The 19298-nt window shown below is 58.2% G+C and overlaps 6 protein-coding genes across 6 annotated transcripts; 2 read left to right on the top strand and 4 right to left on the bottom strand.

The window, feature by feature from the left end:
• Positions 1 to 1088: 1088 nt before the first annotated feature.
• FA10DRAFT_224569 (hypothetical protein) lies at positions 1089 to 5480 on the top strand (the record flags this gene model as incomplete). Its single annotated transcript, XM_025518613.1, has 4 exons — positions 1089 to 1340; positions 1398 to 1714; positions 1740 to 2431; positions 2497 to 5480. The coding sequence occupies 4 exons, from the start codon at positions 1089 to 1091 to the stop codon at positions 5478 to 5480; spliced, it is 4245 nt and encodes a 1414-aa protein (XP_025381285.1).
• Positions 5481 to 5577: 97 nt separating this feature from the next.
• FA10DRAFT_248648 (hypothetical protein) lies at positions 5578 to 6842 on the bottom strand (the record flags this gene model as incomplete). The annotated part of the gene is made up of 3 exons (XM_025519498.1): positions 5578 to 6180; positions 6373 to 6445; positions 6496 to 6842. The coding sequence occupies 3 exons, from the start codon at positions 6840 to 6842 to the stop codon at positions 5578 to 5580; spliced, it is 1023 nt and encodes a 340-aa protein (XP_025381284.1).
• A 115-nt stretch (positions 6843 to 6957) lies between these two features.
• Positions 6958 to 8798, top strand: FA10DRAFT_264675 (fatty acid/sphingolipid desaturase). Its single transcript, XM_025520748.1, has one exon. The coding sequence runs from the start codon at positions 7022 to 7024 to the stop codon at positions 8747 to 8749; it is 1728 nt and encodes a 575-aa protein (XP_025381283.1). The 5' UTR covers positions 6958 to 7021; the 3' UTR covers positions 8750 to 8798.
• Positions 8799 to 8814: 16 nt separating this feature from the next.
• Positions 8815 to 9757, bottom strand: FA10DRAFT_41075 (hypothetical protein). The gene is made up of 4 exons (XM_025525465.1): positions 9338 to 9757; positions 9190 to 9283; positions 9080 to 9122; positions 8815 to 9010 (listed from the first exon to the last, which is right to left on the bottom strand). Exons 1-4 carry the CDS (start codon positions 9634 to 9636, stop codon positions 8859 to 8861), a joined length of 588 nt encoding a protein of 195 aa, XP_025381282.1. The 5' UTR covers positions 9637 to 9757; the 3' UTR covers positions 8815 to 8858.
• On the bottom strand, positions 9610 to 10948 carry FA10DRAFT_277730 (hypothetical protein). The gene is made up of 2 exons (XM_025523399.1): positions 9902 to 10948; positions 9610 to 9825 (listed from the first exon to the last, which is right to left on the bottom strand). Exons 1-2 carry the CDS (start codon positions 10740 to 10742, stop codon positions 9701 to 9703), a joined length of 966 nt encoding a protein of 321 aa, XP_025381281.1. The 5' UTR covers positions 10743 to 10948; the 3' UTR covers positions 9610 to 9700.
• A 219-nt stretch (positions 10949 to 11167) lies between these two features.
• On the bottom strand, positions 11168 to 14242 carry FA10DRAFT_41034 (regulator of G protein signaling superfamily). The gene is made up of 2 exons (XM_025525464.1): positions 13724 to 14242; positions 11168 to 13512 (listed from the first exon to the last, which is right to left on the bottom strand). The coding sequence occupies exons 1-2, from the start codon at positions 13832 to 13834 to the stop codon at positions 11257 to 11259; spliced, it is 2367 nt and encodes a 788-aa protein (XP_025381280.1). The 5' UTR covers positions 13835 to 14242; the 3' UTR covers positions 11168 to 11256.
• Between the last annotated feature and the right edge of the window lie 5056 nt (positions 14243 to 19298).

The raw sequence follows: 19298 nt of genomic DNA, 5'->3' as shown, positions 1-19298 counted from the left end.
GTTTGCGTGCCTTCTTTGTGTGTGTGCTTTGGCCGCTCCTAGCGATAGACAGCACCGACAGCCGCATCATAACGAAGACGAGAACGAAGACCCAGGACGACGGCCGAACTTTACGAATCGGAAGAAAGTGCTTGGATTGGGATCGATTCCGAAACCCCACTAAGCGAGTCGGACAGTCACGAAAAGAAGCAGGGGAGCAAGCCAGCGACCATTTTCCATTCTTCTATCCTCCAACCTAGCGAAGTAGGCGCTTCGCTCGGCTTCAAGATCCACATCATAGCTGTTCTGGTCCAAATCGGCAACAACAATCCTTGTATCTGTCCTTTCAATTCTACTCATCGCCCGTCGATAGGCGGACTGCTTTTGCCACAATCGCTTCCCTCTCGACTTCGTCTTCCGACGAGCAGGACGAGGAGCAACGCCAAGCAGCAGCAGCAGCAGTAGCCTCATCGAACCCGTCGCTGCCTGGCTCGACGGCCAGAAGACACAATTTCGCCAATCGAAAGCGCAGGACTCCAACGGCCTCGATCTGCTCGCTGGGTACCTCTCCGACGGGGGGACCTGGTCGTGCAGACGACATCAAGATTCCGCTCCATTCCAGCACGAGCGAGCCGCCGCCCAAGGCGGAGGAGTTGGTGAAGCCAGCCGATCAGGCAGGAGTCGAGCTTTCACCCGTAGCTGTTAGAGAAGCTACTGCGGCTTCGACGACGGAAGCTCCTCCGGAAGCGGGTGTTGCAGACAGGCCTTTCTCCGAAGACGGGCAAGCGGCAGAGACGAACAATGAGCAGAGCTTGACAGTGCCCAACGGCAAGGACGCCTCGCTCATGCCTCCTGCCAGCCCTCGTGCCCCGACACTGAGCTTGCTGTCAGATGAAAATCTGGCACAGCCCATCGCCGTCTCTCAAGAAGCCAATGAGGGGCAAGAGAGTAGCGCGGAAGGTGCTGTTCAGCAGGCCCAAGATGTTCCAGATGACATCGACACAGTCCCAATCGAGTCTTTGCAGGACGGTGGAGAAGGGCGATCTGAAGATGAGCCAGACCCCCTAGGCGGCATGGTCGAACAAGCTTCGTCGCTGTCCCTGACCCAGATGGTCAGCGGACCGGCCGCGCCCAATGGTGGACAATATCAGGCAGCGACGGCCGAGAACTCATCTGCTATTGAAGCGGATCCAACCGAGGGTGAACCGCAGCAGACTACTGGACAGCTTTCCATAGGACAACAGCAAGAGCAGCATGAACAGCAGCAGGGTATCAACGGCCCTACCCAAAATCACCAGGGCCCTCTTGACTCCATCACTCTTGGCCAGCTAAGAAATCTGGTGGGCTACCAGAGGCCTAAGGTGAGCTTGTGATCTCAGCGCCCATCGGTTCTTGTCTGACCTCTTTTTCCACAAAAGGCACGGCAATATGCGTTCCCGGCCGATGCAGATTGCGACGAGATGGCGCGGGAGATTGACGAATTTTTCAGCTATGTCGAGGCACCTCAGGTGGCCGAAAATCGAGCAGCATGGGAGGAATGGTGCTCGCTGACATCGAACCAGACGGGTGACAAGGGCACTAGTGCTTCCAAAGCGACTGCCGACAAGGGTGCTGGGGCCCAAGGGAAAGACGATGAAGGCGGCGCCCTTGGTCTTGGCCTTGGCCTCGGTCTTGACCTCGACACGGGCAAGGGTGCAAAGGAGTCTGCCTCAGAGGCTAAAAGCAGCGGCGGTGAGTGATTGAAGGGTCACACAATTGAGTGACGAGCAAGGCGAGCTGATGGTGAATGCAGAGTGGACGTCTCTCCCCACCTCGGCGCGACGAAGACGCATTCAAGCTTTGCTGGCTTTGCTTGAGGTACGAGAACCGGAAGCTAGGCAAAGGGCATCGAGGGCGTTGCTCTACCTGCTCCAAGGCAGCTTTGCGGACACCTCGGGGCCTGAACACCAGCTCCAGTGGATGCTTGAAAACGCGCGCATGGTGCGTGCTGCGGGTGGTCTGGGTGACATCTATGCCGCATTCCGAATCGCCAACTGGAAGCACGAGTGGCTCAGCTCCCTTCCTGATCACATACCCTCGAGTGAGGCTACCGCAGAGGGCCCAGCACCGCCGCTGATGACTCCTGAGGCGAAGCTCGACTATCTGGACGAAATCAATCTGGAGCTCGCTCTGCATTTCGCTCAGCTTTACATTCTTGTCGAGGCCCATCGAGGCGAGACAGAATGGGGTGAGGAGCTCATGGCACTCGACCCGCCGCTGCCCATCTATCTTTTCGCTCAGGTCGCCTCGCTGCGAGAAAAGAATTCGAACAAGGGCTACCCAGTCAAGAAGTTGCTCTTGCTGCTATGGAAGAGCATGCTAGCCTGTCTGGGAGGGCTGAAGGACGCATCGAGAGGCAAGGAGCTGGCGAGGGAGCTCGAAGGCCTTCCTCGTGAGGCAAAGGATCTCAAACGTGAGCAAGGGTGGTTTCTCCCTCACAGGTAAATACAAAGGCGCTGATCTCTCTATTCCTCGCAGCCGTTGTGACGAAGGCGACCCCCGTCGAGCTGCAAACCTTTCAAGAGGAAACACTCGTTAAATATCCGACCTTCGTACCACCGAAAAAGACCACTGGCGAGCTGCCAACGGAGAGTATCGCTTCGGCTATTACTCCCATCCCACCTCGCAAGCCTCTTGGTCAAGGCGAAGGTGGTGCGGCCACACCATTTCCAGGCACGCCGGCCCCTTCGCCACCACCCTCGCCAAAGACAAACAAGCAGAGATATCAGACGAACCAGCGACAGCCATTCGTCTTTCCCTATAGTCGTTCGGTGCAAGGAGCAAGGATGGTGCCATATAGCATTGAGGAGGCAGCAAGGCTCTACCGCGAAAATATGCATGTCGGCCTGGAGCTGTGGCAAATTTGGAGGCTGAGGGAACAGTGCATTCACGAGGAAAGCGGCGTGGCGAGCGCGGCAGACGGTAGAAGGGTAGGACTGGGCTCTTATGAGCCCTTGGAAGGCAGTCCCAAATTTTTCCCATCAAGAAACGGCGACTTCAGCGCGTCTGCCGCTGCCACCATCGCCGCTGAAGGTTCGTCGCAGGGGAGTCGAAGTCCCAGCACGACCGAAGGACCAGGTTCACACACAACGTCTGGCGGCAAGACGGCCCGCCAAGGTGGGCAGTCTTTCAGGTCGAGAGGCGAGCCGACACTGGATCGACTGTACGCTCTCGAAGCCGAGTTAAGCGCGGAGCTTCTCCGCGTGGAGAATGATCACATGTTGGCCGTTTTGGACAACGACCGGTACATGCAGACCATTGAATCGCTGCAGCAAAAGCGGGCCGACACCAAGCGGCTCCAGTACGTGGACATCCTCTACCGCTCCGTGCTTCCGTATCTGCAAAGCAGCATCATCGTCTTGCTCAAGTTGCTGCTTGCCACAGTGACACAGCAGAACAGTACAAACAGCGCACACTTCCAAGCCCTCGCCGAGGGCGTCGCCTTCGACGAGGCACCGCCTCCGACGCTCGAGGACATCGACATTGTCCGGCACCGCGAGATCACATCAAAGGCTGTCAGCGCGATCCTCCTTTTGACGCTCAAATGGTTCAAGGCGAGCCACGCAATGAAGTTCCACTACGTCAGCCAGCTGCTCGTCGACTCAAATTGCCTGCTTCTCATTCTCAAGATGTTCGGCTTGCAGGAGGTGGCCAGCACGGTGAAGTCTAAGAACGAGGCCCCGGCATTCAACTTCTTCCGTTACTGCGAGCTCAATTGCGGGAAAGAGCCTCGCCAACCTAGGCCAGAGGATGCTCAATTGGCTCCACAACCCTACGCGGGCACAAACAGTCCCACGGGAGGCGGCTTCGCCACTCTCAACTCCATGGCGGGCGCCGAAGACGTAGAGCTGCTGCACGACTATTCTTTCCGCAACTTTTTCTCTGCCCTCAACTTTACGCGAATCCTGCAGAAGCTGACAAAGCGCAAGGTTCACCGCATCCTGCTTCTTGTCCAATACAAGTCCAGCGCGATCCTCAAGCGGACGCTCAAGGTGGCCCATCCTGCGCTGCAAATTTACGTACTCAAGGTCATCAAGAGCCAAGTGCCGTACTGCGGACGCAAGTGGCGCCAGGGCAACATGAAGGTCATCACGGCCATTTATCTAAATTGCAGGCCCGATCTTCGCGACGAGTGGCTGGCGGGAAGCGATGTGGACGCGGATGTGGAAGACAGTTTGCCGCACGAGCAGGCGCTCCGGGCCCTGGTCAAGTACTACAATACAACACGAGTCGGCGCCACTGGGCCAAGCCATGGACAAGCGCACGGGCATGGTCACAAGCGGTCACTCAGCACCAACCTCGTCCCTGGCGGTGGGCCTGGAGCAGGCGAGACGGGAAGTCCAGACGGGGGCGTTGAGAGTGCGCTGGCAGCTGGTCGGAACGCGAGCCTGTCGAACAATGACCAACCTCAGCAGCAGCAGCAAGTGCAACTGCAGCACGGCGGCGCCGCTGGAGGTCTGTCCAATGTGCCCAGCGGCCTGTTGTCGCCCGGTCGAACAAGCTTCTTCGAGTCAGATATCCTGCCGCCTCTGCGTCGAGGCACGGAGCGGACGGCAGGCACGATGCGCTACATTCCTGATGACTTGCTCGAGGGCTACCTCGACGAATACGAGGATGTGCTGGGCGAGGTATTTGGCGAAGAATATCGACTGACTGAGAATCAGTGGCAGAGCCAGCAGGGTGATCTTTCGTCGTCGTCGGCGGCATCGACGGGCCAAGAGATCGGTGGGCCCGAGGGACACAAGGACCGAGAAGAAAAGAGGGAAGGCGGACAAGGAGACGATGGAAAGGGTGCCGATGCGGGCCCCTCTGTGCCACTCAGCGGATCACACGAGGCCGCCTGGGCTCGCCTGGGCGAGATTCTCGGCGATGCAGACTCGATTTCAGACTCGGAAAGCATCGCCTCGATTGGGGATTTGACAGGCAAGAACCACGAGGGTGGCACGGACTCAGCCGTCGACGGTCGACGAGTCGACGATAACAGGGAGAAGCGCGATGGCGACGGCGACGGTGACGGAGAAGGGAACGAAGCGACGTGGGAATCGCTCTCGCCACAGGCGATGAAGTTCCTCATGACCTCTTCTTCCTCGTCTGGTGGCAATTCTTCGAGCAGGCCGGGGTCGCCAAAGGTGCACAAGAGGACTTCGATGGAGCTGTCGCCGTCCCGACCCGGCTTCCTGGCCGGTCACCATCGGAGGTCATCGAGCTCGGGAAGCAGCAACGGCTCGGCCTCCGGAAGAAAGAGTCGACAGAACAGCGAGAGCGGTGGCGCGTTGCGGCCGGTGTTGAGCTTCGGGCCCGAGCTACTCAACGACGACGTCGTGGATGAGCAAGAGTCCGAGGACAGGTTGGGGGAGGGAGATGGAGAGGAAGGGGATGGAGACGACGAGGAAGACCATGGGCCGCCACCTCAGCCCAAGGCGGGCGGCATTGACGAAGTCGAGCACATCTGGAACTTGTAGCAGAAGTGTAAAAAGGCATGCACTCTCGACAACACAACAGTGAGAGAGAGAGAAGAATTAAATCTAGAATTACAAGGAGAAGAAGAAAGGCTCTGTCTCACAAGGGCTGATACTGTCTGAAAGTAACGCCGGCTTCCCGGAAGATTGTCCTGGACCGATCGTCCATGCTGTATGCGAGCTGGTAGACGACCTCTTTGACACCTGTCTGAACGATCTTGACGGCACACCGTAGGCACGGGCAGGTATTGCAGTACAGGACGGTTCCCTCTGCTCCGCCTCGCTCTCGCCCGCACTCCAGCAGCGCATTTTCTTCGGCGTGCAGGCAGAGACACTCGTCAAGAGCAGTCCCACCTGCGACGGCCGCATTGCAGCGCGGGCACCCGCCCTCATTGCAGTTTGTCAAGCCCCGGGGCGTGCCATTGTAGCCCGTCGAGAGGACGCGGTTGGACCGCACCAGGACAGCGCCGACGCGCCGCTTCATGCAATTTGACCGCAGCGAGGCGAGTGTGCAGAGCGAGAGAAAGTACGTGTCCCACGAGGGGCGCAGCCGGTGAGGAGAGGCGAGCGAGAGCGTGGCGAGGTGCGTGTGCAGCGTCGAGATGGACGCGTAGGGGTTTGTAATCGTCAGGGCGGCGTTCTGCATCAGGGACCGCAGCGAGGACGAGGTTGGCGCCGAGACGGAGACAATCTTTCCGTCAGGCTGCACGCGCGACGTCGGATGGGCTTGGGCGCCGTCGAGCTCGAGCGCCTGAGGCCGTTGTTTCGGCGCTGCTCCGGTGGAATTGGCGCCAGTCTCGAAAAAGTCGTCGGCATCTGTCGAGACAATTTGCGAGTCACTCCGGCTCAGCTCTGCTGATTTGGGCTTGGTCGGGGCGACTGTGCCGTACAGGACCTCATCATCTTGCTGGATGAATCTCTCGAGCGAAATGGACCTACAAAGGCGAAGATGAAATAAGTAAATTAGCCTAAAGACAGCGATCGACTCGCAATGACATGTCCTCACCTGCCCTTGGACGCCCTTTGCCAGCGGACCAGAAGCGGGGCATCAACGGCAACGAGTAGAAACGAGGGCCGCTTGTCAAAGCCTACGGCAAGGTCGTGAGCTGTGCAGAGGTCTAGTGTTACGATGTTGTCGCGCCAGTGCGCCGTGGCGTGGTCCAGCAGCGCCTCGCGTGTGGTGAAGTGTGTTGTCGTCGGCGAGTCCGCAGGAGCGGGCGTCAGCGAGGTGAGGGCTTTGATCTTTTCCGTGCTAAGCGAAGAGATCGACGGGATGATGGCGGGCCGGAAGCGGTGGTGCACAATGAGGTACTGGGCCACCTCGGCCTTGCCCGAGCAGGCCGGTCCGACCAACGCGATCAGCATCCTCAGCCTTTTTTTACCAAGACGCGTCTCGCGGAAGAAACAAATTCTGGCGTTGGTGGCTAAAAATGGACCTTGCGCTGCCTCGTGGCCTGCCCGCCCGCCACACCCCCTTCCCATTTAAAGTTCTTGTCGAGGGGAACGTTGCTTCTTGGCTCTCCTCGATAGACGACACCGAAAAAATGCCGGACGGATCCGCCGGCGATGCCCAATTCGAAGTTGGGCCGAAGAGCTCAACAACCGTCGCAGACCGAGATGGCAAGGCACCGGCCGGCTTCGATGAGCGCGATGGTCCTTCGTCGCCACGGAAAACGATGACGAGAGCACAGCTGGCCTCGCGCATCGCTCAGGGCGAGACGCTGGTGCTTCATCGTCGGCGCATCTACAAGCTCGATTCGTGGCTCGCTAGACATCCCGGTGGTGACCTGGCGATTCTTCACTTTGTCGGCAGGGACGCCAGCGATGAGATCGAGGCTTATCACTGCGACGAGACGCTGAAGCGCATGAGATCCTTTGTTGTCGCCATGCTCGACGAGAACGACTGGGAGGCTTACAAGCCACTGGTCCCCCCCGTGCAGCTCGGTTACCGGAGCGGCAAGCTCGATCACCCCGATGCACAGTGGGTGCTGTACGATAGTGTACGCCGGGCTGGGGCCTCCGAGAGTGAGAAGGAGAACGGACCACGACCGCAAGGCTTTCCTCTGCCCACTTCGCTCCTAGAACCACCGCCAGACCCTCCTGGAATCGACGCAGCGCACGAACGAGCCCTTTCAAGAGCCTATCGGAGAATGCACGACGACATCAAGCGAGCCGGCCTCTATACTCTCCGACCTGCCGGCTATGCTCGCGAATGCACGCGCTACTTTGCCTTGGCCGCTACTGCCTGGTATCTCTGGCACATGAGCCTCGTCAAGGATTCCGTAACCCTCTACATGGCCTCGTCGGTCTTTCTCGGCCTTTTCTGGCACCAGCTCACCTTCACTGCCCACGATGCTGGCCATACTGGAATCACCCACTCGCACTTCTGGGACAGGCTCCTGGGGTCCATCATTGCCGACTGGATCGGCGGCCTGAGCATTGGCTGGTGGTGCGACAACCACGACGTCCATCACCTTGTCACCAACCACCCAGAGCATGATCCTGACATCCAGCACATGCCCTTTTTCGCCATCAGCCCTCGCTTCCTCGTCGAGAAGTCTCCTCAAGCCGACGGCGCACACAGCAAGAAGGAAACTACCTTTGGCCTCTGGAGCTCCTACTACCGCCGCGTCCTCCTCTTCGATGCACCCTCGCGCGTCTTCCTCTCCGTCCAGCACAAGATTTACTACCTCGTCATGAGCCTCGGCCGATTCAATCTCTACGCCAACTCCTACGGATTTCTCCTCTTCAAGGCCAAGAAGCACGAAAAGTGGTTTTGGATCGAGGCCGCAGGCATCGCCTTCTTTTGGTACTGGTTCGGCGCCATCTATCTTGCTTCGGCGCCCGGCTGGGGCAGCGCGCTGGCCGCGCTTCTCGTGAGCCACATAGTCACGAGTCCCCTGCACGTCCAGATTGTCCTGTCGCACTTCGCCCAGTCGTCGGAAGACCTCGGCCTCTCCGAGTCCTTTGCCTCGCGCCAGGTTCGCACGACGATGGACGTCCAGTGCCCGCCCTGGCTCGACTTTCTCCATGGCGGCCTGCACATGCAGGTCTCGCACCATCTCTTTCCGCGCCTGCCGCGCCACAACCTGCGCGAAGCGCGAGACCGCTTCGTGCGGCCCTTTTGCGCAACGTGGGGCCTGCAGTACGAAGAGTACGGCTTCAAAGAGGGCAACGGCAAGGTGCTCAAGACGCTCGGCGACGTGGCGAACCAAGTCAGGATCATGGGCAAGGTGGCAAAGGCACAGGCTCGGGGCGAGATTCATCATTGATTGTAGTAGATAGAGAAGTCGTACAAGGCCTACTAATGGATAGTTGCTGTTATTTCTAAAGACATCGAGGTAATATTTTGGAAGAGGAGAAGGCGGAGGGAGGACTTCATCATCGGTACCAAGGCGAGAAAGTAATGTGGTCGAACACTGGGATTGTTGACACCGTGGCTTCTCTGACCGCCCAGCCTTCGCCGTCCTTGTCCCTGACGAGCTCGTAGAGCGGCTCGCCCGATGGCAAGCGCGGTCCGCCAGCGTGGTCGACTGGACCGAAACGGGAGTCAGATGGGCGGAACTGAAGGAAAGTGAAAGAAAGGCTGAAGTCTGACTCACCTCGCTGGAACTCCATTTTCTGCGACTCTTCGTTGTAGCATAGCTTTGGAGAAATCACCAATGTGTCAGGGCAAAACTAATAATAGAGAGAAAGCGTGGAGATTGCTCACCTTGTATCTTACCGTGTCCGGGCATGGATCGGGCAGCGGGACCGCGCCGACGTAGCAGGGCAGGTTGGCAGCCATGAGTAGCAGCACGGCGATGCTGTGTTTTGTGAGCTTGCATTCTTTCGAAAATGAATCGGACATGAAGACTCACAAAAGAGGCAAGACGAAGAGAAGCCAGAAGGCCGCTGCGCCATTGACGCCCTCGCCAGCGGCCTCGTGTAGCTGGGACCAGTCAATCGGTCTCGCAAGAACGGTCTGCTGTTGACTGGTGACAAAGATTGTCTGTCCTGCCGCGGGCTCGCATGTCCGATCTTGCCTGTGCGTCCACCCAAGCGCGGCGAGAAAGAGGTCGTGAATGAAGCGGTAGATGAAATGGACGAGAAAGAGAGCGTAGAGGAGATACTGGATCACGAGGACGCCGGTCTGGATGCGCAGGCGCCAGCGGGCCATGACGAGGCTGTATATGCGCTCTTCTCAGCTCTAATTCAAGTCCGTCCTTCTCATTCTAGACTACTCACCAGATGAGGGCGAGGGCGAGGACGATGAGCTCGAGGATGTCCGCGACGATGGTGAGCCTCCCCACGAACGCGGGTGTGTGGCTCCAACAGCTTGTCGTCCCAACCTGCCATCCATTGACGACTGAGCATAGGCCCTCGCTTCGATTTGAGCAAAAAAAGGAAGCAAAAACAACGCTATTTGACAGAGGAACACTCACACCCGACAAAGGTGGCCGAAGCGACAATGTACAAGACGAGGGCGACAAAGTTGACGACACGGAGACCGAGGGCTGACGAATCGACCCACTGGCCCCGGACGCTTCTCCGTGAGAGAAAGCCATAGAGCTGGAGGGCTGACTCGACGAGGAGGCTGGGCGCGATAGTGAAGAGGACATGCTGGGCCAGGTAGTGGTTCGTCGTGTCTATCCCGGCGTCGCCGTTGGTCGCGACGTACGCACGCGTGGGGAGTGCCGCGACGAAGAGGAGCAAAAAGAGGAGCGTGGGAAGGAGGAGAAAGAGGATCTCGCGGTCGTGCAGGCCCCATCGAAGCACACGGAGAAAGCAGACGACGAGCAGAACGGCAAGGGGAAAGAAAAAAGCCAGGCAGGCAAACACCTCGCCCGCCCCGTGTGGTAGCCCGCCGAGAAAAAGCTTGACCCACTGGCGCTCGCAGTCGCACAGGTCGTAGCTCTTTGTGCTCTGGGCCGGGGGCTGTGCGGTGGGTGAGGTTGGTGGGTGAGGAGATGGTGAGGGCATGGGCGCTGCTGCTGTTGGCGACATTTGCGATCCTTCCTTGATGATGCTCGTCTGCGTCATCGTCACCGTCTGTACGTTTACCGTTGTTGTGGCCGGCTGCCCCGGGGCTGGCGTCGCTGGTGGTCTGGCAGGTTGCCACGTCGTTTCAGTCGCCGTCGTCAGGCACGTCGTCGTCCGTCCGTGCTCGTCGTAGTACTGCGTCTCGTACACGGTAGTCGTGAGGCAGTCGCTAGTGCACTGCGTCTCTCCGTCGTTCCACCTTGCAAAGAGAGGAAAGGGCTTGTCCTCAAAGTGGTAGTCCATAGTGGTGTGGTGGCTTGTGCTATTGTCCTGTACTGTACTGTACAGTTGCGGTTTGTCAAAAGGGGGAAACTAGCTGCGATACTCTGCGGTGTTACGCCCTGCCTGATGAAGGCGGCGAGAACTTGGCTCAACCATCACCTTTCCCTCCCCTTCTTCCCGGGACGTGACGCGACGCGGGCGGAGAAGAGACGTTCACCGCGGGCGGGGAAACAAGTAATGTCTTACGTCACAGCACCATCACGGAAAGCTGATGGATGTATTTGGTAATGAGATTGGATGGACCTTTAGGGCAAGACGAAAGAGTAATCGACAACATACAACAATAGAAGGAAGATGAGAGAGGGAGAAAGGAAACGAGAAAAAGACTGGATCCCAACCAGAGTGGCCAGGCCCGCCTCGCTTTCTCTTTACCAACAGATTAGACGAGAACGGTTAAGAGAGAGAGGAGAGAGAGACAGTGGAGAATGATTATGGGGGTAATAATGGTAAAGTAAAAAGAAGATTGAAGCGGATCTCAGCGGCTGTTGCTGCCCTTCGAGGGCGACGTGACTCGTTGGCTTCGCGGTGACACTGTATAGGGGACATCGGAAGGGGGACCTCCAGAGCCTCCCGAGCCGAGATCCAGTGCCTCGACGACTGACTTGTCAATGCCCGGACCCATGTGTACACGGGGATCCACCCGGCCCGACTCGAGGGCCTCGGAGTACTCCTCGACGCTTCGTACCAGGCTCTGGAACGAGGGCGTCTTGATGAAGCGGGGTACCGAGTCCGTAGCCATAAGGCGAAAGATGTGGTCTTGTATGCGCTCGTACAGGCGCACCATCGTCTGCAGTTGCGACGCATGCATCGGCGCCTTGGGCACCACGGCCTGCACTTCTGACCGTTGATCATCTGCAGTGGCTGCGCCATTGCGCATGTCTGATCCAGGTGTCTTGGCCGCCATGCGCTGAGCTAGGTCCTTTGCGTTGATCTTCTCGACACCCTCGCCCTTTGGATCCTTGGCCTCGCTCAAGATCCGGCTCATGTAGTTGACGAGCTCCTGGCGGATGTTGTGCTCGATGTTGAGCTCGTACTGGGACGACGGGGCGAGGTAGGTCGTGTATATGACAAAGGCCATGGCAATGAGATCTTGTTGATGCCGTTCCATGGCCGTGAGGCCGTACTGCGTCTGCTCCTTTGCGCCCGTCGTCTGGCTTCGCCCCAGCTTCTTGACGACGGCTCCAACGCCACCACCCTGCTTGGTGTTTCCCGCCGCTGCACCTTCCCTTTCGCCGGATCCTCGCACAGCAACGGCGCTGCTCGTCGTGTGGAAGCGACGCTTGAAGTCTTGTACATCGAGCCAGAAGCTGAGGTTTTCCTCGCAGATGTTGGCCTTGAGGAATTCACGAAAGAGGGACCGCAGCGCAGGCTCCTCAAGAATCTGCTTGAGCCGGTTTGTATTCGAGTCCCGGGAATTGTACGATGATGTGTCGGTTGCACTGCTCCCGCTGAACGGACCTGCGTGAGCGCCCGCATAATCATTTCTGAACTTCTCAGAGGTGGAAGGCTGGCGGTGGAGTGAGCGATCATTGTCGCTCGTCCTGCCGGGGATGCCCTGGCGGTCATGGATAGAGCCGCTGGAGTTGGAGGGAGCGCCAACCTGCGAAGACGAGTCGCCACCCTGCTGTTTGCCAACAGCACCGCGCAGATCATAATAATGCTGCGACGACGAATTCACGCTCCTGCTGTCGTCGCCGTGGGGCGAGTCGGTGCCTCGGCCAGGGATGGGCGAACTTCTGTGGTGAATCGAGCTCGCACTCGATGTGTAGTGCTGGCTTTGACTGTGTGGATCGTAGCCCTGCCAGCGAGCCACGCCTCTCCCAAGGTCCGTCATGCCGTAGATGGCCTTGTAGTGACATCTGAATGCACCTTCGTTAACAGCACCATTCAAATCCTCCCCCCGCACTACGACGGTATCGTTGACCTCACCATCCTTCCTCGGCTTTTCGGCAATGAGCTCGATGAAGCCCATTCTGACGAAATGAGCAGCAACCTCGGCCGCCTCGTCACGCCCGCAGATGGTGGTGAAGTCGCACAGCCAATCGAGAGTGGCAATGGCCGTAAAGACGTGGCGATGGAGATTCGACTTTGTCGGCAACGATTTGGTCTTTTTTGTGCCATTGTCCAGCAGATCCATCATCTCAATGCCTGCTGTCCGATCTAGAGGCTGGACTTCATTCGGATCGCTCTCGCCGTCCGAGTCTGGCGGGTAGTTGGGCTTGATGCCCACAAAGCGCCGGAAGATGACCTCGACGATGGGCGCATTGATGATGAGCTCGTCGTCCGATGGCCGTCGCTCGAGGTGGAGCAGCTTCATGCAGATTGGTTGCGACGAAAAGACAGGGAGCAGCTGCTCGCCATTGATGCCGTTCTTTGTGATGAAGCGCTCGAGAATATGAAGACCTTTTGGCGTCAGAACGTAGATGCCCTTGTCCTTGAAGGTGCTGCTGGCCATGTCTGCAGCGTTCTCGATGAGCCGAGCGTCCATAAAGTGCTGACAGATGTTCTTGGCCATGTCCCTGCTCATGCTAAATGTCGTTGTCGTCGTTGTCGTCACCACCCGAGAGGGTTCGTTCGGATCAGGGGCTCGATTGGACTGGGCAAACTTGAGCGCAGACAAGTTCTCAGCGGCCTCATCGGTTGTAAAGGAGTTCGGATAGCTCTTGAAGTACTGCCGGTGCGTGGTGAGGTTGAGCGAGACGATGAGTGTAGCAAAGAGGTCGTGGGTGTCCTGCACGAGGGGAGAAAGGGTAAATACCGTGGACATGGGGTAAGGCGATGCAAAGGATTTCTTCCTTCGAGCACAACGTCGAGCTGCGCCAGCTGCATGGCGCTTCGACGAAGATCGACAAACGATCGACGGGGACATGCTTTTTTGCCCTGGTCTCCTCATCCACCTGCCTTGCCAAGCGCCTATATATGCATGGGGCGTCTCGACTCACCTTTGCAAATGGTCTGCCCCTTTGCGTCGTCTTCATCATCCGACTGCTACTCTGTTGCGCTGCATTCTGCTGACCTGGCGACGAAACCCCGCCCCGAGAACCGCCATTCATGGTGGGCGCGCCTCTGTGGTTGGCCGTACCAATGCAGACGCTCCTCTGTCTCTGTCCGTCGTCCGCCCGTCGGGGTGCGGAGCTGGTCTATGCAGGCTGAAAATCCGCTGGGCGCGAGACGAAATCTGCGTGGGCGGTTCAATGACGTGATCTCTGAGCGAGAGGGGAGAGAGAAAGACCACAACGGAGTGGGAGAGTCAGCTTGTATGCTGCGGAGCTTCGTCTTGACGGAGACCCTGAGTTGGGGTGCTTATCGCGTCCAGTTTCATAAAGACAATAATGAGGCTGGTCTTTGGGGCCTTGCCCCACTCCCCTCTGCCCCGTCCTACCGGCCAATCGAAAAGGTGCAAAGAAAAAGCAAACGACTGAGCGCCAGTACGTATGCTCCGTGTAGTGACGTTCTTGCGCCCATGCAGGACCGCGCCAACCAGCCAACCAGCCAACCAGCCAACCAGCCAGCAGTAGACCAGAGAGGGCCGACAAACTCGTATTTGCTTCGCCCACAAACTCACCAGATCGAGGCGAGGTGCCAGCCCCTCGAGTTCGCTTGTCGCTCGGATCGTGAATATGGGTCGTGTACAGCTTCGTGATGCTTTCGCTCTCCTCTCGTGCCTTGCCTGTGGTCGTGATGCCCTCGCCCTTCCTTCTCCTCGGCAACGCCTCCCGTCGAGTAGATCGAGAAGAGGGAGGAGGGAGGTGATTCGTTGGTGGAAATAAATAATAAAATGACTAAAACAGAGAGGAAGGTTGTGTGAGATGCAGCGAACAAGCAGTCCACACCGCGTGCGCCACGTCGTGTCGGAGTGCGACGCATCCTTTGTCCGTACTCAACTCACTACTGTTCCTCGCAATTTCTCTTTTATTTTTATTTTTCCTTCTTCGGTTTGAAATAGAACCCTGCCTTGGTTACGCCGCTTAGTCTGAATGGCTGCAGACTGTCAAGGCGGTCCGTATGGGAAAGTGGCGAGGACAATTAGACAAAGACGGGGTGGGGACCGGGAGATAGAAGCAGTTGTAATGGTGCCCGGTGGGGACTCGCAAAACGTAAGTGAGATAACGTCAAGAATCTCCACAAGCAATTAGTCTTCGATTACCCTCCCTTTGCGAACACAACCACCACCACTTCCAGCCAGCCGCGGCCTGCCTCTCATGCCTTCGGACTTGTCAATGTACCGAAAATTCCCATAGCGCTGTGCCTTATACTGCAGGCAGTGAAAGCTTAAGAATCTACGAAACGCACCGAGCTAAATACATGCTACCCTACTACTGTACTAGCCTAGCTACTACTTTTCTTGTTGCTGCTGCAGCCTGCGAGCTTTCCTGATATTATTGCATGTCTGAAAGCGCATACATCATGCTTCCGAGAAAGCCGAATTAATTTCGCCACCCCCTGGCGTCAAAAGCCGAAGGCGAGCTAAAAACCCCACTGGTCGATTCTGCCGCTTCTGCTTTATCTTGATGACTCGGCTGTGGACATTATGTTGACGCAAGCTCGACGATCAAGAAGTAGTTGTGTTGCATTGCTCAAAGCCATTGGTAGGCTTAAAAATGAAGAAGACGAAAAAGTGACAGGGAGACGACTGTAGCTAGTAGTGTTGCTAGTGTAGCGTCAGGTGGGCCAGTCTCTACCAGCTACGGGCGTGGACGGGACAGGACTTGCCCCTGCTGAGCCAGGAGTCAATGCTGTGGGACAGATTGCGGTGTCAGAAACTATTCTCCTGGAGCAAATCTCCTTTACAAACTCACCAGTGACGATGGTAGTAGCACAGACAGGGCAGCCTGGCGATCGTCATGCCAACGCACAGATCCTCGAGGCAAATTTGGCATTCTTTGCCCACGATGGGCCCCTCGTTGAGCTTGTAGACGAGGTAGCGCCCTTCCTGGACGCTGCCGCCGCCTCCATTCTCAAGGCATTGGCGTACGTGCTCTTCCTGAGCGGCGGAATCGCCGAGTGCAGCGAGTGTTTTGCCGCAGACTGGGCATTCGTTGAGCTCGCTAGCACGAGAGCTCACATCGCTCATGTCGCCGGCAATGGCCGAGACATCGGCACCTGTCGATAGCGCATCGATGCCTTGGCGAGACCGTAGCGCCTCGGGAAGCTGGCGCTCTGCATCGCACCGATTGCAGATTCTCGATGGACCGCTTGACTCCGACAAGAGCATCTCTGGGACTCCAGGGTCAATGACGAGCTCCGAGGCGGTCAGGTGGGCGCGGTGGCAGGAGCAGGCATCGCAATAGATTCGTCCACACCGTCGACAGTGGTGCTTGCGGAGGAAGAAGGTGAAGCGTCGACCACACCCTCTGCATTCGGTTGCATCGGCGTCGTGCTCCCATTGAGGCAGCAGCACTTGCTCTCGAAGCGAGGGATTCCTCTGTCCCATGTTCGGACGATTTGGGACCTCGTGTGTTGGCACCCTGAACTCCGTTGCGTTGGCTAGATCAGCGCTTCTCGCCGCTCCCAGGCTGGTCCCGGCCTCAGAAGGTGCAACGGTTCCATAGACGGACGGTGTGCTGCTCTGCCGCTGGGGCACACCAGTCGGCGTCGAAGGGCCGAGACGGGTGATGATTGACTGGCCGTCGTCCTTGTAAGAATTTGGGTATATGAACTCGTCGTCATCTTCTTCGTCGTCCTCGTCGTCGCTCCCCTGCTCGAGCCCTGCCGCTTGTTTGAATTGGCCCAGCTGCAGAGTATACTCCTTGAGGAGGTCCTCTGCAAGGACTTGTCGACCTGCGTCATCGTCAACGAATGCATGCGTTCGCAATTCCTGAACTGCCAGGTCGAGCCTTGCGATCCTTTTCTTGATCTCATCATGATCCCGATCTTGGCCTTCGCCGTTGCTGTTCATGACATCGGCCGGCGTGATGCCCGAGGAAGTAGCACCGGCAAGAGCCTTTGCACGGGCAAGGTAGTCTGCAGATGCACCGAGATCGGCACACTCCTGCCTAGCCTCTTGCTGTGCGGCCACGACGGCGGCCGAGACGAGGACGCTGGTAGTCTGCGAGCTGGAATGGGAGAGGGACAGCTGAGAAAATGCCTGCTCGGCTGCCTCGAGCTCATCTCCAAACTCAATGTCGAGTCGCCGTCGCAGAACGCGAACCCATCTTCGCCTTCGTACCCAGCCCGTTGCCACGGCTTCTTGGTCGTTCGAAGATTGACCGGGACCGGGCAGGACACCGCCAGTCATGGCGCGAGACACGCTCGCACCGAGACCTCTACCCTCCAAGAGTCGTGCCAATGGTGGGGGAATGCTGGCACTCCAGCGCTCCTCGGGCGCGTCAAAAGATTGAGCATACTGCCATCCCTCATTGGCATCGACTTGAGGATGGGTAAGGTCAATCTGCCATTCAGAGAGCCAAAAGTGCGCCTTCTCCCTAGATCCCCTCGACGACTCAAGGACAGAGTCGGGCGTAGGCGTGCTTCCCATCTCGTCGTGGGGTTGCTGGCCTTGGTCAGCCACCACCTCGCCACGCGCTCGTTTGACGGCCGCAATCTGCTCGCCTCGTGTTGGCAATACGAGCTTGTAAGGCTCCTGTCGGGCAGGGAGACCAATGTCGTCTCGCCTCATGTGCACATTTCTCGTCCGACTCGGGCTTAGCGGACCAGGGGGCATGGTGCCTGGGGCACGCCGGTCGGGCTTATTGGGCCGCCCTGCGCTCGTCCCACTCCAGCGTGGTTTGCCTCCGTGCACCGCCAATGTTGAGAGCCTTGTGTCGAGCCTTTGGTTTTCATGCAGGATGACAGGAACTGTTGTGTGCAAGGCCAGTGGGTTGTAAGGACCTTGACCGGGAGCGGCCGAAGACTGGACCTGAGGCGCAGCAAATCTCAGCGCGGCCCAACGTTCCTTCTCGTACGTCTCGAGCATGTCGCAGATGTAGACCTCAAAGGTGGCCGCCGCCACGTCATAGGCCGTCTCGCCAGCTGCATTTCTTGCAAATGGATCGGCATGGTGCTTGGTGGCAAGGTATCGGACGACAGGCAGGTGGCCATTGGAAGCTGCATTCATCAGGGGTGTCCAAGCGCCTCTTCCTCCCTTGACATCAACGGTTGCGCCTGCGTTCTCGATAAGCACCTTGGCGATGTCGAGGTAGCCGCGAGAACAGGCATTGTGAAGCGGCGTCCAGCCATCGCCATCGACGCAGTTTGCAGAGGCGCCAGCCGAAAGGAGGAAAGTCAAAGCTGGCAGCTTCCCAGCGAGAGCAGCCTTGTGTAGGGCCGTCTCGCCCTCCCGGTCCTCCATCTCGACGAGGGCGCCGGCCTTTTCGACGAGCCACTTGAGGATCTCCGTCTTGCCCTCTCTGGCGGCGTAGTGGAGTGGCACGAGGCCACTGGCCGGGTTAGGCTCGTTGGCGAGTGCGAATGCACTGACGCCCGCGCCCGACGGCGGGGAAGACGATGTGACCTCAAAGAACGACTCGAGGTCTGAGAGAGAACCATGGGAGCAGAGCTGGCTCAGGCGAGCATAGTCGACGGGCATCGGGTCAACTCGAGGTGCCTCCTGATCGCCTTGCCGAATGACGTCCACTTCCGGCGCATTAGAGTCCATTGAGACAGCTGGAAGTTCGATCGGTCGTGGGGCCACAGGGGTGGCAGGGGCAGCTTCTTCAATGACGGCTGGCGCGCCGGCATCTCCGCCTCCCTCCGCTGCGGGTGCAGACGCCCCTGGATACACGAAGGCCTCGTCGTCGTCGTCGTCGTCGTCTTCTTCCTCTTCTTCTTCCGAATGTTGAGGCTGACTGCTTTCAAGGTCGCGGCGCTGCATCGTCTCGGCCTCCAGCTCGCCCTCGTCACCGTCGATCATCTCGCCTCTTCCGTTGGGCTCATCGTCCGTCGCCATCGTCGCACTGAAATCTGCCTGCTCGTCCCTCTCCACCTCGCTCTGTCTCTCTCCACGAAAACGAGAGGGTCCGCTTCCGTGACCTTCCTCAGCCTCCGCTTGTGGCTCGTGAGAAGCCCACGTCGATTCAAGATCTGGAACGAGCTCTTGCTGAGGCGTGAAAACGGCTGCCTTGCCATTGACTGGGCCTGGCACGGCATGTCCATTTCCTTGATGGGCGCTGCCCACCTGGTTGGTCGAAGGGCTCAACATTGACAGGGGGTCCGATTGGTCGTCTACGGGTGTGGGCGCATTGATACCCCGGACATGATTGGCCCAGGGATCTTGGCTAGATGATAAGGGCAAGCGGAGAGCGTCAGACAGCCAGCAAAGGTGGGGTAGATGCGGGTCATATCGACTCACTCCGCCATCGTGGGCTCGGTCTCTTGCAAGTGCACCTCTCTACAAGAATGTGCGACTGAACTCCGGGAGCGAGAGGGGTGAGAGAAAGAAGTTGCGAGAGGCGAAGCTTTCACTCAAAAAACCAACCAGCAGGCACCCGAAGCAACACTTTTCTTTCGGCTTGGCCCTTTAGGAACAACACGTGTCGCGCGAGGGGAAAAGCTCGGGCCATCAAGAAAGAGCACAAC

The sequence above is a fragment of the Acaromyces ingoldii genome (assembly GCF_003144295.1).
Source record: "Acaromyces ingoldii strain MCA 4198 unplaced genomic scaffold FA10scaffold_1, whole genome shotgun sequence".
Classification (NCBI taxonomy): Eukaryota; Fungi; Basidiomycota; class Exobasidiomycetes; order Exobasidiales; family Cryptobasidiaceae; genus Acaromyces; species Acaromyces ingoldii.
Note: the sequence above shows the minus strand (reverse complement) of the source record. Positions and strands in the feature narration are given on the sequence as shown.